Source organism: Mesoplodon densirostris, chromosome 9 (assembly GCF_025265405.1).
Source record: "Mesoplodon densirostris isolate mMesDen1 chromosome 9, mMesDen1 primary haplotype, whole genome shotgun sequence".
In the NCBI taxonomy this organism is placed as follows: Eukaryota; Metazoa; Chordata; class Mammalia; order Artiodactyla; family Ziphiidae; genus Mesoplodon; species Mesoplodon densirostris.
Window position 1 is genome coordinate 17,009,055 of NC_082669.1, and position 17,038 is coordinate 17,026,092.

Consider the following 17,038-nt stretch of genomic DNA (forward strand, 5'->3'; position numbering starts at 1 on the left):
ATCTTAGTTTCCTGATGTAGTCTCTGATTCATGGTCTTTGTCAACTATATATATTGCAATTATTTTCTCCTACTCTGAAGCTGGTCATTTCATTTTTCAAAATGTCTCTTAATCAGCAAAGGACTTTTTATTTGGATGAAATCCAATTTTTAATTTTTTTAACCTTAATACCTCTTGTATTCTCTCTACAAAATCTTCCCCTACACCAAGGCTGTGAAGCCTTCTACTTTTTTTCTTTTTGTAAGCCTTATGCTTTTCATTTTATTTTTAAGTCTATGGGATCCATCACAACCTAAGAAACAGATCTTTTTGAAAATCTACACATTTGCTGTAAGATCAGAAACAAGACACGGATGTCCTCTCCTACCACTTTTATTCAATCTTGTGCATGGATGAAGCAATGAAGCAAGAAAGAAACATAAAGAATGGCTAAGGAAAAGAAAACTATTTGCAGTGAAATGATAAATGCTTGTGCAGAAAATCCAAAAACTACACAGAACACACACACACACAAATAGAATTAGCAAACAAATTTAGCATAGTTACAGGACACATGGTCAATGAATTAATTATATTTCTACATATCATCAAAAAACAAAAACAAAAGTGAGGAAAAAATTTAAATATGCACAAGACCTCCACACTAAAAAAACATAAAACATTGCTGAGAGAAATTAAAGACCTAAATAAATGTGTTACCAAGGCTGTGGCCCCAGAATCATATGCCAGCCCCTCCCTCAAATAGAAACCAATTACTCTTTTTTAAAAAAATCTTTTTCTAGAAACCAATTACTCTAAGTTTCAGGGGGACGCTGCAAACAGAAAAAAAAAAAAAAAAAAAACGGTTAGAACCAACAAGGCCCAAGATGGCGGAAGATCTGACTTCCAGCAGACCATAAGCCTCATTATACACTCACTGTAATACATTAGCATGCTAAATGACACACCCCTCAGTGCCTTGACAGTTACGACTGCCACGACAACAAGCAGAAAAGCCCAAACAAGGACTAAAGAGGAGAGCTGCATCAGTTCAGGTCCAAACCACACTCCTGTTCTCTGATAAGGCATGAATATTCCTCTCACTCTATCCAAATCCCTCCATTTTACCTCTACCCGCCTATAGATTTGGTGTCTCCACCCGGATTGGCTTGAGAAGGTAATTTGTGAACTAAGTTCCTGCTTCTCCTTTCTTTGGCCATTGAATAAAGTGTGTGCTGTTCCAGTCTCAGCAAGGGTTTCATTACGGCTGCATGAATCTGATGGAAAAAGAACCTCTCTGGGCGAGACCAGCGGTCTCGGCCTGGGCTGGAACCCTGGCGTGAATCCAGTTGACCAATTTGGTAATAAATGGACACAGAGATGTTAGTGGTGTCTGGGAGGAAGAAATTTCTTCTACCTTTCTAGGTTGTTCTAGCTGGTCTAAGAATTAAATTGACAGGTTAAAAGGAGAAAATCAAACAACAGTTTAATGACCTGTATACACGGGAGAGGCCCAGGAAAACTGAGTAACTCTCCAAAACGACCAAAGCCCTCATCTTAAATACCATCTTCAGGATGTTGGGGGTAGTGATTTGGGACTTCAAAGGGAAGGAAGGCCATTCACATGGAGATGGAAAAGCAAATACCTGGTAAATGGCTGCGACACAGACACAGAGTGGACTCTGATTTCTAGGCTCTGCTGACTCCCCCATCACACCTGGCCCACATTCTCTGCAGACACCTCTGATGACAGCTCTATTCCTGTCAGGGAACATACCCTCTATCTAAGTTCTTTTAGGCATTTGGGGGAAAGTCCAAGTTTCTTCCTGAGTCTTCTGGGCCTTTTCAGCTGGAAATAATCCACATGCCAAAGAGACTTCAGGGATGGCAAATTTGGCTCCTCTACAATGGATTAGAAGATCAATACTACTAAAGACACGTCTAAAATATTTGTATTTATAAGCTGAGGCTGACATTATACATAAATACAAAGGAACTAGACAAGTCAAAACCCATTCTGGAAGAGAAGCACAAAGTTGGAGGGCATCCACTACCCAGTTCAAGACTTACTATATAAAGCTACACAAATCAAGGCAGTGTGGAATAAGAGCACAAACAGACCCAAAGTGGAATGGAACAGAAAAGAGTCCATAAATAGACCCTAATACATACGGTGAATTTATTTACAAAGGCACCAGGCAATTCCATAGGGAAAGAAGTGTCTTTTCAACAAATGGTGCTACAACAACTGGACATAAAAGTACATAGAAAAGAAGAAACCTCCACACCAACTTCACACCTTACTGCTGACATATTGGTATAGCTAGCTCTTTCACCCTAAATACATTTTTTTAAAAGAGAGCTGATCATACCAGAAAGGTTCTTTTGCCCTTTTCTTGGCCACACGGCTTGTGGGATCTCAGTTCCCTGACCAGGGATTGAACCTGCACCGTCGGCAGTGAAAGCGCCAAATCGTACCCACTAGCCAGGGGACTCCCAAGGGTTCTTTTTCCATTCTTCCTTCCTTCAGGTTTTTAAAAAATGTATTTCTAGATGACGTTTTAATTTACTTCATGTATAGATTTCTCATCCTCATATCTATCCTCTACGTCGTGCTCCCAAATTACTCTTCAACCTAATCTATATGTTGCCCATTTGGTAGGAAAACAAAAGCTTCTCAGAGACACCTCTCCCAGGCTCCAGGATTTGGCCAGAGAAATGCCCACCCCCATCAACAAAGTCCAATTCTTCTTAACTGGCAAGGCCCCCTTTACATTTTCTATAAAGTCTTTTCTTTTACCTCTAACCAAATACAACTTCATTCCTTTCATATCCTCACAAATTTTGCTTTTTCTCCTCTTAGTTAACCACACGAAAAAGGTGAAGAAAGGCACTTAAGTACCTTCTTAGTCTAGTCCATTCATTCATTCATCCCATAGTCAACAGGCCACAGATTGTTCTATCTTGGATCTAGTGAGAAGCAGGAAGCAACAAGATAGGCAAGGCTCTGCTGTGAAGGAGCTTATATTCTACTGGCAGAGTCTATGAGGCCATGAACTCCTAGAAAATACAGACCGTTTCTCATTTATCTTTACAACCTCTGTAGTAAAATACAACACTTTACATATAGGAAAGCCTCAAAGAATTCAATTGTTAGGCTAACTAAAGCTTAGTGATCAATAAATACCCATGTCAGTAGTGATTCACAGCAAGGGGCCTGACAGGTGTTGGAATAGCCTCAGTCTCCAAGAAAGGAATGCAATGAAGCCTCATGTAATAAATTCAAGGGCATATTACCTTCTTCATATAGATAAGCAGAGTCTCTTCTCAAGGCTTCAAGTAAGCCAAATTAAGCCTACTAATTTTTGAAAACGCATACAACCATGGTGAATTAAGTATTCATGCAGCATTAGTGGTTTTAAGGAAAAGAACTGTGAATGAATAAAGGTTATCTTTTACTTATCTCAAAAAGAACAGAAACTAAAGACTACATTTTTGGATGGACCTAGAGATTATCATACTAAGTGATGTAAGTCAGACAGAGAAAGACAAATAAATGATGTCGCTTTTATGTGGAATCTAAAAAAAAAGAGATGCAAATGAACTTATTTTCAAAACAGAAACAGACTCACAGACTTAGAAAATGAATTTATGGTTACCAGGGGAGAAGGGGGGTGGTGGGGTTAGATTGGGAGTTTGGGCTTGTCACGTACACACTGCTATATTTAAAATAGACAACCAGGGACTTCCTGGGCGGTAAAGTGGTTAACACTTCGCTTTCCAATGCAGGGGATGCAGGTTCAATCGCTGGTCAGGGAGCTAAGATCCCACATGCCTCGGAGCCAAAAAACCAAAACATAAAGCAGAAGCAATATTGTAACAAATTCAATAAAGACTTTAAAAATGGTCCACATCAAAAAAAAACACACAAAAACCCTTAAATAAATAAATAAATAAAACAGACAACCAACAAGAACCTACTGTAAAAAAAAAAAAAAAAAAAATTAAAAAGGCTACATTGTCATAAAATACTTGAGCTACATGACACTATTTCTAAGGCAACTTCGTGTAATGTATATTGCTTTCTTTTCCTTAAAATAACAAAAAACAGGGGTTTCCCTGGTGGCGCAGTGGTTGGGAGTCCGTCTGCCGATGCAGGGGACACAGGTTCGTGCCCCGGTCCGGGAGGATCCCACATGCCGTGGAGGGGCTGGGCCCGTGAGCCATGGCCGCTGAGCCTGCGCGTCCGGAGCCTGTGCTCTGCAACGGGAGAGGCCACAACAGTGAGAGGCCCGCGTACCGCAAAAAAAAAAACAAAAAAAAAAAACATGAAGCTATAAAATAGTCATAAGTCATAGATTCTGGGGAGAGAAACAAGACCAATAAGAAATTATAACCACCAACATTAAATTTTGAGACGTAGTAAAATTCAACCTGTGTAAACTTTTCACAAATGGAAAGTGAACACACATGGGTAAAGGCAATTTGTGTAGAAGGAAGCCATTTGACATTTTTCTAGTGTGCAAGTATTCATATTGTTTACCCTATGTTTTGAAGGAGATATTCCCAAATTCCCACAGAAGAGCTCGGGGACACTGTGGATGATTTTAAGAAAATTTAAAGCAGAAATGAAGCGTCTGTACTCTGATTTGTGTGTCCTTCATGGCATGTCAACCTCCTCACCCTGACACGCCTTTTCAGATACGCAGGTAACACCAGTGCTGTTCTGCCCTTAGTTGACGCTTAACACCAGAGACAATTTCTTCACCCAACCAGAAATACTTACTGCACAGTAGATGGTTCAAATGCAGTGGGATTAACAAAACATACAGCCCTTGACCACAAGAAATCTTTCAGACTGAGGAGAAGGAGCTCAGAAACAAACACAAAAATAAATGTATAATCACACATCATGATGAGTGCTACAGGGGTGGGGAGTGGAGACTACTGTGGGTGATAAAGGAAGAGGCCTAAATAAGATGTGATAGGGATTCAAAGAAGGCATAAGGAAATGACACGCTTCAGTAACAAGTCAGACCACAACTATGTTGAAATCGATGTCTCCAGAAACGATGCACGCGATAAACTGTACACAAGGTGCCAACTTATCTAAAAATGATGTAGGAGAGCCACAAAACAGGATCTCTGAGGAGTCAGTCAGGGCAGGCAAGCATGATACACCAAAGCGATGTTCCTACTTCCACCATTTACACATCCTTGGAGTAAATACATGCTGAGCGTGCTGGGGAGATTTTAGAACACAGGTAGTTCAAAGCAGTAATTCCCCTTACACAGCAAATCAGTCACACAGTGTGAAGTGAAGGGAAGGGTCACTTCTCTTAGCCACAAATTTGGAGCTTTAGAGGAATGGTACATGCCTCAGGTGAGCCATCCTTACTTTCAATGTGCAGAAAAAAATCACTGGATGAACCTGTTAAATACTTGGAGTCCGGGTCCTACTCCCAAGGATTCAAATTCAAGACTTAGAGTCCAGCCTAGAAACGTTCTGATGCAGGTGGTACAGGTCACACTCTGAAAACCCACACTGGACTAAAATCTCCCCCAGAGGAGGAGGTTTTGCCCTGATGAAGAGGCTTTCAGCTTAAAAAAGCAAGCAAGTACAATATTTCACAAGGGCCTCCTAGAACTGTTTGCTTACAGGCTGACCCTGTACCTGACCCTTGTTATACTCTGGGCTTGGAAGAAAAAGTCGGAATAAACCACACAGCCTGCTGCTACAGTTCCTGCCCCGGACAACCGACCAGAGGTAACAGAGAAAACAAGGAGAGAGAGAAGCAGTGCTGACCACTCTGTCTGCAGAGGCCAGAGAAACAAGCGTACCACAAAGCAAGGTGGCTAAGACCGCTAAGGGGGTCGGCACAAAAGCACAGACGGGGACACGCCCGAGAAGAGGATGATGGAACAAAAACAGAACTAAGGAAAATAAAATCCGTACTTCTTAAGAATCTTCTACGTATCAGGTAGTATGCCCTACTTCACATATTTATCTCATTTTATTCCTCAAAAAATCTTCAGTGATAGGTGCTGTTATATATTCTACTGTATGGAGAGATGATATTATACATGAAGAAACTAATAAAAAGTCTACAGCAAAGGTAACTTGTCCAAGGATACAGAAATGGAAAGCAACAGGGCCAGATTTTGAACCCAGCTCCTTCAGACTCCAAAGTCTATACTCCCCCCCCCCGGACTCGTGGGCAGGAACATGCTAGCTGTGAAGAAAGGAAAAGAAGACTCCCAGGCCGCAGAGACTGCCAAGTACAACAGGAAGGAGCGAATAATAATGCATTAGCAATATCAGAACTTTAAATAGTGGCCTTTTTGTTAAAAAGGTGTTAAGTTTCACAAGCTTTGAATAAGGAAAGACTTGAAAAGGTAAAGAGGTAAAAAGAAGGTAAAAAGTTAAGATACAATTTGGTTCGTCATGAATGATTCAGAATGGCAGGAACCCAAATGCTTATTGCAGCTAAAGGGAGGTGATGGGATTCCAGGTGACCTTCCACACTCCGACCCCCAAAATACCTATAACTCCTATGATGAACAAAAATGTCTTTTGTAAAGAGAGAGAAAAGATGTGGTATATTTTGTTTCTGTTGATGCTTTATTTTATTTCAGGACTATTAAGAACTGGCTGGTGGGGCGGAGGTTCTCCTAGAATGAAGTCAAAGGAAACAAGCAGAGACGTGAAGTGACAGGAGAGAGACAAGCCACCTCCACAGACTAAGCAAGACATTCCCTTAGACTGTGAAAGGCATCCCTCCTCTTCCCTCTTCCTGAACTCTCACTCCACAGCCCTTAGGTAGTGCCAAGCGACAAAGGACGTCTAAGGACAGGCTAGGTGTTGAGGAGAGGGGAGACGTGTCCAAAATGGCAGTGACATACAAGGAAATTAACCTAGTCAGTAAACAAAATGAGGATAATGACAGCCTAGTCTCTTACTGCCAAAGAAAGAAACTATAGATATGCTAAGGATAAAACTGAGCTGGATCCTCCGGCATTACAGTGGAAATGAAATATTAAATATTAAATATTAAATATTAAATAAAAATATTAAATGAAATATTAAACTCATGGATTGTAATATATGCATAAATAAAAACAGAAATAAATATTTAGAAATATATACATAAAGGAAGTGTGTCCTTAGCTCTGTGCTAAGAGACCTAGAAGCAGTGACATCCCAATACTAATGATCTCATCTAATACCCAGATTTGTTTTCTAAATACTGTTCTTCATTAAAAGAAACCAGGGGGCTTCCCTGGTGGCGCAGTGGTTGACAGTCTGCCTGCCGATGCAGGGGACACGGGTTCATGCTCCGGTCCGGGAAGATCCCACATGCCGCGGAGCGGCTAGGCCCGTGAGCCATGGCTGCTGGGCCTGCACGTCCAGAGCCTGTGCTCCGCAACGGGAGAGGCCACAGCAGTGAGAAGCCCATGTAATGCAAAAAATAAATAAAATAAAAAAAATAAAAATAAAAGAAACCAGGGCTCCTTGTGGAGAGAGCTGATTCCAGGGCTGGCGTACAGATAATACAAGATGAACTGGGAACATCTTTCTTTCTTTCTTTCTTTTTTTTAATTAATTTTTATTGGAGTATAGTTGCTATGCAATGTTGTGTTAGTTTCTACTATACAGCAAAATGAATCAGCTATACATATATCCCCTCTTTTTTGGATTTCCTTCCCATTTAGGTCACCACAGTGCATTACGTAGAGTTCCCTGTGCTATACAGCAGGGATCCCCAACCCCTAAGCCTCTGACTGGTACCGGTCCACAGCCTGTTAGGAACCGGGCCGCACAGCAGGAGGTGAGTGGCAGGCGGGCGAGCTAAGCTTCACCTGTCGCTGCCCATAGCTCGCATTACCGCCGAACCATCCCCCCACCCCACCCCCGGTCCACGGAAAAATTATCTTCAATGAAACTGGTCCCTGGTACCAAAAGGTTGGGGACCGCTGCTATACAGTATGTTCTCGTTAGTAACCTATTTTATACATAGTATCAATAGTGTATATGAGGAACATCTTATTTGAAAGTAAGAAAGGATTTAAGGAATGATAGGGACTTTTCCCATCAACAGAAGAATGGATAAAGACAAGGTACACACACACACACACACACACACACACACACACACACACAGTGGAATACTACTCAGCCATGAAAAAGAATGCAATTTTGCCATTTGCAGCAACATGGATGGACTTGTAGGGCACTGTGCTCACTGTGCTAAGTGAAATAAGTCAGAGAAAGAGAAATACTGTACGATATCACTTATATGAGGAATCCAAAAAATACAACAAACTAAACAAACTAGTGAATAAAACAAAAAAGGAGACTCACAGATACAGAGAACAAACTAATGGTTACCACCAGTGGGGAGGGGGTTAAGGGCAATACAGGGGTGGAGGAGTGGGAGGTATAAACTACTGGGTGTAAGACAGGCTCGAGGATGTACTGTACACAACATGGGGAATAGAGCCAATGTTGTGTAATAACTGTAAATGGAAAGTAACCTTTAAAATTGTAAAAAAAAAATCTTTTAATGAAGTTAAAACATAAAGGTTTACATTTATGCTAAACTAAAAAAATAAATAAATAAAACAAATGACACAGCTTTATACGTACTGATACAGAGTGACTTCTAATATACACTAAGTGAAAAAATAACGTGTAGAACGAAAAAGAATGATATGAACTTTTCAGAAGGACAGAGAATCAACCTGAAGGGGCTCCTCATGGCCAGTTTGGGAAAATCTAAGCATCAAAACAAATAAGGAGAGTAAATGATTATAACCCACTGACTAAAAAGGAAATCTATGAATGAGTACATCTGAGATACACAGACAGATGGATGGGAGGGAGGGATAGGTAGAATACAGGGAGAGAAAGAAAGAAGAGAAAGAAGGAAGTAAATTCTTGAAAAAAGAATATTTACAAAGGTTCAAAGTAACTCTCAACAAAATGTTTACTAATTACCAGGGGGTAAAGAGTAACTTTACAGTAGAGCTGTGTGGCAGACACCAACCTGAACAAGTGACTGACATCAACTGTAGTGGTATAAATCAAAACCACGTACTATCTGATAGGCTTCAATGAGAAGAACACTTCACACAGAACAGCACTACTTTGGTATTCCAAATTGAGAAAACACTACACAAAATAATTGGCCTACATCTTCAAAAATGTCAAAGCCATAGAAGCCCAGAAAAGACTAAGGAACTGTTCCAGACTAAGGGAAAAAGAAAACAAAATGCAATGTGATTCTTCAATGGATCGGTTTCACACAAGAAACAATACTGGGCAACTGGCAAAAACTGAATGGAGTCTGAGGACTGAATGGTGGAAGTATAACAACATTAACTTCCTGATCTTGATGGCTGTATTGTGGTTAACATAGGAGAATGTACTTGATTGTAGGCAAAACATACTAAAGTACTCAGGGGTGATAAAGCATCTGTTGGTAACTTAAATTCAACCGTTTCCAGTGGGAAAGTTATCTATTCTACTGGGGGGTGGGGGGCAGTTCTTTTCCCGGACATTCCCAATCAACTCCATGGGCCCCTTGAAAGCATTTGTCAGTTATCTTAAACACCTGTTATGGTCTATACCACAAAAGAGCTAGGTGTGAGGCAAATATTCTCATTCCAGCAGTGGGGAACCTATGACCTGAAGAGAACAGTTCCTTCACACCAGCCTAATGTTTTGGCCTAAGCAGCAAAATCAAGACAGTTATCCGCATTTCCTCTTCAAATAACTTCATTTTCAAACAAAGAAATGCAGGTTAAGAGGGAGGATGGAAAACATCTTCTTTTCCATATTAAAAGGCATCGATCTTTACCTCTGGGGTCATGATCACTACTCATACAAATGCTAAAGAGTTAGCATCTGTAATGGTGGAAAATGGAAAACATTCCATTTTCTAAGGAAAACATGATTCTATGTGTAGACATCGACACCTATGGAAGATTCCTTCCATAGAGCAGAAGATTCCTTCTTCAACTTTTCAGAGCAGAATGTTAACTTTTGCTTTCTCCTATCTAACATTAACCAACACACAAAGGGCCTGCAATCACTAGATAAATTGATACTAAGATACAATAGAGCCAGAGTCATTAATGCTTTATGGCCTGAACATGTGTGCATCTCCTGCCATCTCTTCTTAAGCCGTATAGAATCTGATTTACATTTTCCTTAATTTGTAGCAGATAAATGTCTCATCAACTGTTCAGAAGCTAAGAATTCAGATTGTGATAATTTTCTATTAGAGGGAATTAAAGTCCAAGTGAGTACGAACAGGCAGCAAATGGACTGCCTTTCCTTTCTCCTAGATTCTTGGGATCCAGTCTACACAGAGTATGGGGTCTGGATCAAACTGTTTTCAATACTCATCACACAACGTGCTTGCCTTTTAGCAGTTTAGCTATATGCTCTTGGTCTTCACGAAACGTCAATACAAGAATACTCCACTTGAATAATTTCTATGTATTCCGTGAAATCACAGCTGAAAACATAATCCACTACGTCACAACAGCAGAACCCACAAACTGTCTTTTTCGTTGAGTACAACACCAGGAAACAAATGGACAGACTTTCATTCCACACACAATGAATACTATGTAACTCAATGCTGCGCAGAGAAAGGAACAGTTCCTTAGTAGTCTTAGCAGCCAAGAAGCTCAAATCCAATGCAGAGAACAGCAGTTTAATTGGCTCCTCCCGTAGGGGCTTCGTACCCTCTACTTTCTGTGCTCTTCTCTTCGCAGATGGTTTACTATGTTTTTATCTTTAATAGTCCTGCTTTATACCATCTTTTTAATCCTACCAGCGGATATAAATCCTCTTGAAAGTACCCAGCATATGTATGCACACATGTATTTATTTTCTTTCCCTTACAAATTTTCCTTCTGATATCTCTTATATTTTCAGGTAGCATTCTACACTTAATGATCTAAAAGTTTTTAACGATATGGACACCAAGAGGCTAATTTAATAAAGACCAGGGAGCTGGCGTCATCAACACCCCCCCACCCCCGTCCTCCCCCGGCAGGCACGCGGGCACTTCACCTTTGCAGTAGTCTGCGGGATCCTCCTGCTCCTCATCGTCTGACCCCAGGATCTCCTCCTCTGGCTCCGGGGGCGCAGGGTCTGCCAGAGGCGGCGGTGGTGGAGGGGGCGGGGGTGGAGGAACCAAGGGAGCTTTCTGTTGAGGCTCCGGCCTGAAACAGAGGAAGGACAATTCCTGTTTACTCAAAAGTAAATCCTGCATTATGAATACACCTCAGAGTTTCTTAATATGGGAAAAAATAAAACTTGTCACACACTAAGAAGAGATGCTGATTAATGTTACTTCAGCCACTTTAGCTGAATTCAAGTAATGTTTCAAAACACAAGTGGGGGGCGGGGGAGTGACTACCCTTATTAACCAAGGAATACTTCTGCAGGCCCGTTTTCACTCCAAGCGTCATTATTTCTTAAGTCTTGATAATATTATGAATTGTAAGTGAAAAAGAGTTATCCCCCCACAATACACAGCCTTAGTAGTTAGAACACATCCCCCAGAGATTAGAAAAAGACAGAGGAAAGCCACCCTGGACTTTAAAAAAAAGGGCTGGGGCTTCCCTGGTGGTGCAGTGGTTGTGAGTCCGCCTGCCGATGCAGGGGACACGGGTTCATGCCCCGGTCCGAGAAGATCCCACATCCCACATGCCGCAGAGCGGCTGGGCCCGTGAGCCATGGCCGATGAGCCTGCACGTCCGGAGCCTGTGCTCCGCAACGGGAGAGGCCACAACAGTGAGAGGCCCGCGTACAGCAAAAAAAAAAAATTAAAAAATAAAAAATAAAAAAGGGCTTATTTTCCATCATTTTAAAATCAGAATTCCTTTCCCCATAGAAACAGTAGGAATGTGGTTAGATTTCCAGGATAACTCATTAAAGCCAACTAATGTATACTGTAATGTACACCTTTAGCAAGACAAGAACACTGTCCCAAACTGGAAATTAAACAAAGAAAACATCCACTGCAGTCAAATACAAATACAATCCCTACATCAATGCAAGACTTCCAATGGTTATTTCTAATTGTTACAAAAAGGCTAAATGTTTAGTATACTCTTTTACAAAAGATAGGAAAACCTATAATACTAAAAACAAACAAACAACCTAAGAGGTTACAGATGTAAACCTTTCAGATATCTAGAATAACTCAGGATATATTAAATACATTTGTTTAGAAGTAAAGCATTCATAATGCAATTCTATAAAATCAAGCTTTCACTTATAAAATTTAACTGCTCCTTCTAGCCATATCCCAATGGGGAATCTTGAACCAATAGTCTCAACTGGATGCAGAACCTCTCTTGAGCTGCAAGCTGCCCTAACAACAGGACCATCACTGCTCTCCCTGAGCTGGCCACAGCTCTACAGATAAAAAGTAAAGAGGGAAAAGATACCGAGTGGTAGGGGCAAGGGGGTTCGGCTGATGGACTGCTCCCCAGAGGCAGTTTCAGTGGGATGAACAGAGGGCCTCTAGTCTGGGGAGCAAGGGGAAACTCACAGACACTGATGTGGTAGATAATGGCCATTTTTTTTGGCCTGCCCAGTACTGATGCTCCCTTTCTAAAAGCATGTTTTGGAACACTGCTACTCCCTGCACAATGAAAGGCTGGCTCCAGTCCTCTCTCCTCACTGTGGTACAGCCTAGGGCACAGAGCCGTGGAACCTTGCTTGAGAAGGTCAGCCATCACAGGGTGCAAACTCATCCTAGCTACTAGTAAGAGGCAGGGTCAGAGGACCTGCCCCTTTCTAAGCTGAACGTCTAAATTCTTGCCAAATCTAGGAGCCCCCAAATAGCCTTTAGCACACTGCCTTCAGCCTAAAGTAGTTACAGCTCATTTACGTGGGTTGCCACCAAAAACTCAAAGTGCCACAGCAAACGAAGGAAGGCAGTAGAAACACCAGCAGTCATGAGGATGGGGTGGGGGCTCACAGCCCACAGGTAACCTTCAAGGTCAGCACTGGCAAGTACGATGACCTCTGGCAGGACAACTAAACAACGTTTATCATCTGAAAATGACTTGCAGTGATTTCTACTTGCTAGAATGTACGGAGACTCACAGTTACAGCTCCCTAGGTAACAGACATTAGGACAATGGTGGTGATAGCATTCTGAATTAACCATGCCTCATGATGGAGTACTGAAAGGGAGTCATCACAACCAAACACCAACATCACTGCCCGGACCTCCAAAAAAATCCCAAGAGACCTTACGGAAGTGCAGTCATCTTTCTGGCAGTCTTGCAAATGCTCATTTTCTTTTTAACAGACATGCCTTTACTGAAAATAAAACGGTCCCAGGGAAAAGAGGCCTGAGGAAGGGGAGGTAGGAGAGGAACTGCACCAGTTTCAATGCTTCCCCAAAGGGAAGAGGCCAGAGAAAAGATTTACATGACCCATTCCTGGGGGTGGAATCTATCTATCTGACAAATTTGCTCAACCAAAAGCACTTTCAAAGTTGACTATTTCTTCCTAAGAAATTTTATATGCAAAAATGAAGAGATTCTCTAAATTAAAAAAAACAAAACAAAAAACAACACATATTCCCTGTGGAGACTATGTAACAACTAATGAAAAGGGAAGAACTAGAAGATCTTGTTCCACTGCTGCAGGGCACTGCTACGATCACCACTGATACTTGGGCCAGGAAACTCACGGCTGTGAGTGCTGTTTCGTACACTGTAGAATGGTGTCAGCCTGGTCTCCAGCCACTACATGTCAGTTGTGATCATCATAGACATGTCCAGAGACCAAGCAACCTAAATGTCCACCAACAGAGGAATGGATAAAGAAGATGTGGTACATATATACAATGGAATATTACTCAGCCATAAAGAAGAATGAAGTAATGCCATTTGCAGCAACATGGGTGGACCTAGAGATTATCATACTAAGTGAAGTAAGTCAGACAGAGAAAGACAAATATATGATATCGTTTATATGTGGAATTTTAAAAAAAGGGGTACAAATGAACTTATTTACAAAATAGAAGTAGACTCACAAATGTAGAAAACAAACTCGCGGTTACCAGGGGATGAGTGGGGCGGGGGATAACTCGGGAGATTGGGATTGACAATATACATACTACTATATATAAAATAGATAACTAATCAGAACCTGCTGTATAGCACAGGGAACTCTACTCAATACTCTGCAATGGCCTACATGGGACAAGAATCTTTAAAAAAACCAACACTGGATGTATGTATATGTATAACTGATTCACTTTGCTGTACACCTGAAACTAACACAACATTGTAAATCAACTATACTCAAATAAAAAATTTTTTAATCGTCACCAAAAGAAACCTATGTCCAGACACTGACAAGTGTGGGGGGGGGAGGGAGGGGAGAGGGAGGGTGGCAAAATCATGCCCATGTGAGCCCCACTTCATCGGTGGCATTTGCTACATATACCTTTACGTCAATGGAACAGACTGTATTTTTGATAAGGGAGAAGAGACTCTAATTTTTACATGCCCATTTTCTCTAGTTTGAGAGGCTCAGGTATCTTTATCATAATGTGTGTCTCTTGGTGAGCTGCCACGTCACTTGCTTAACAAAATTCTCAGACCCTCTGGTGTCAGGGAGGGCCATGCTGAACAGGCAGGCAGATGGTTCCCCCAAAGCCAGTTCTATCAAGTTAAAGGGATGAGTCAGGGTACCTTGAAATACAGAGGAAGTTGAGTAATGTTGATGTAATATCTTGACTGGCTATCATATCAAAACATCTGGAACTCTGCTGTCCTCTGGCCCCATGTGGGTGCTGACCACTGAAAATGTGCCTAGTCCTTATTGAGATGTGTTCTAAGTGTAAAATATGGACTGAATTGCCAAGACTTAGTACAAAAAAATGTAAAATATTTTATTAATAATTTTATATTTATTACATGTTAAAATAATAATGCTTTGGATATAATAAATTATTAAAATGAAATTCCTCTGCTTTTTTTTTAATGTGGCTACTAGAACACTTTAAATTACAAATGAGGCTCACATTACATTTCTATTAGATGGCACCACTCTAGACCCTCAGGTTCAACAACAGCAGAGGAGTGTCTTGGCAGAGATTCCTGGTCACATCAGTGAATATTTTTTTTCTGAGGCTTCTCCCAGCAATCTGCTTCACACCAATTATCACCAACTCTCAAATTACCCAGTTCATCATAGTAAGATAAGTACACTGTAACTACCAAATGTTACAGTCCAATCACTGACTCCTTTTCATCCCATCCAGCCTTGTTACTGCCTACCGCACAGGAAAAACACAGTAAATTTGTCTTAGGGCAGATGTACGTAAGAGAGAATGATGCCACACTGTCTTTAAGGCTGGCTTCTTCAAAGTGGTCTCTGGTGGCTTCTACAGCACCTCAAAGCCTGGTTAAATCTCAACTGTTTAAAAGATCAAGAGGTGATCTCACCAAGTGTATACTCATGAAGTACATCAAGCGATTAAAAAAAAAAAAAAAGACAACTTTCACTAATCCTACTGAAAACCATCAAGAAGTTATTTCAAAAAACAAACCAAAAAAGTTATTACATATAAGAATTAATATGGAGTTCCCTGGTGGTCCAGTGGTTAGGACTCGGTGCTGTCACTGCTGTGGCCTGGGTTCAATCCCTGGTCAGGGAACTAAGATCCTGCAAGCCATGCGGTGTGGTCAGGAAAAAAAAAAAAAAAGAATTACTAGAAGCACATAAGCCGGTGGGGGGAAAACCTCATAAATATTTTCAATAACAGTGCCAACACTACTAAATGATGAAAGAATAGTCTTTCAACAAATGGTACTGGGACAAATGGCTATCTGCATACAAAATAATGTTGTAACCCTACCTCACATAAATACATAAATATTAACTCAAAATTAATAACTTGGGACTTCCCTTGGTGGTCCAGTGGTTAAGACTTCACACTCCCAAGGCAGGGGCCCAGGTTCGATCCCTGGCCAGGGAACTAGATCCCACATGCGTGTCGCAACTAAAAGATCCCGCATGCTCCAACTAAAAGATCCCGTGTGACGCAACTAAGACCCAGTGCAGCCAAATAAATAAATAAAAATATTTTTAAAAAAATTAATAACTTGCAGGAAAAAAATATGAGTAAATGTCGATTACCTTAGGTTTGGCAATGTTTCTTAGATATGATACTAAAAGCATAAGCAATAGAAAAAAAAAAGATAAAACTGGACTTGAACAAAATTAACAACGTTTGTGTTTCAAAGGGCACCATCAAGAAAGTAAAGACAGGGCTTCCCTGGTGGCGAAGTGGTTGAGAGTCTGCCTGCCAATGCAGGGGAGATGGGTTCGTGCCCCGGTCTGGGAAGATCCCACATGCCGCAGAGCGGCTGGGCCTGTGAGCCACGGCCGCTGAGTCTGCGCATCCGGAGCCTGTGCTCTGCAACGGGAGAGGCCACAACAAGTGAGAGGCCCGCGTACCGCAAAAAAAAAAAAAAAAAAAAAGAAGAAGTAAAGGCAACCCAGAGAATGGAAGAATATATTTATAAATCATACAGCTTTAAAGAAACTTGTATCTAGAATATAAAAAGAAATTTGTAACACGACGATAAAGAGACAAATTTTAAAAATTAAAGAAGCAGAACAGACATTTCTCCAAAGAAGATATACAAATGACCAATAAGCACATACATGAAAAGATGTTCAACATCATTAGTCATTTGGAAAAGGGAAGTCAAAACCACAATGAGATACTACTTCACGTCCAATAGGATGGTTATATTAAAAAAACACCAGACAACAACAAGTATTGTCAAGAAAGAAGAAATTGGAACCATCATACATTGTAGCAGGAGTATAATATAGCGCAGCTGTTCTGGAATATCTGGTAGTTCCGAAAAAGGCTGAATTTAGAGTTACCATAAAACCCAGCAATTCCACTCCGAGGTATATACCCAAGAGAAATGATAACATTTGACCCCACAAAATCTTGTGTAAAAATGTTCATAGCAGGGCTATTCAGAATAGATA

General features: G+C 41.0%; 1 protein-coding gene and 1 non-coding gene across 7 annotated transcripts in view; one reads left to right on the plus strand and one right to left on the minus strand.

Annotated features, from left to right (window-relative positions):
- SRPK2 (SRSF protein kinase 2) overlaps positions 1-17,038 on the minus strand; it is a 237,359-nt gene that overhangs the window by 63,661 nt on the left and 156,660 nt on the right. For all 6 annotated transcript variants that reach the window (XM_060107949.1, XM_060107948.1, XM_060107946.1 and 3 more), the window contains one exon: positions 11,066-11,217. In XM_060107949.1, coding sequence (XP_059963932.1) covers positions 11,066-11,217 — 152 coding nt within the window. The remainder of the gene's footprint in view (positions 1-11,065; positions 11,218-17,038) is intronic.
- Positions 15,615-15,686, plus strand: TRNAD-GUC (transfer RNA aspartic acid (anticodon GUC)). Its single transcript has one exon. It is a non-coding gene; the product is annotated as a tRNA-Asp (tRNA).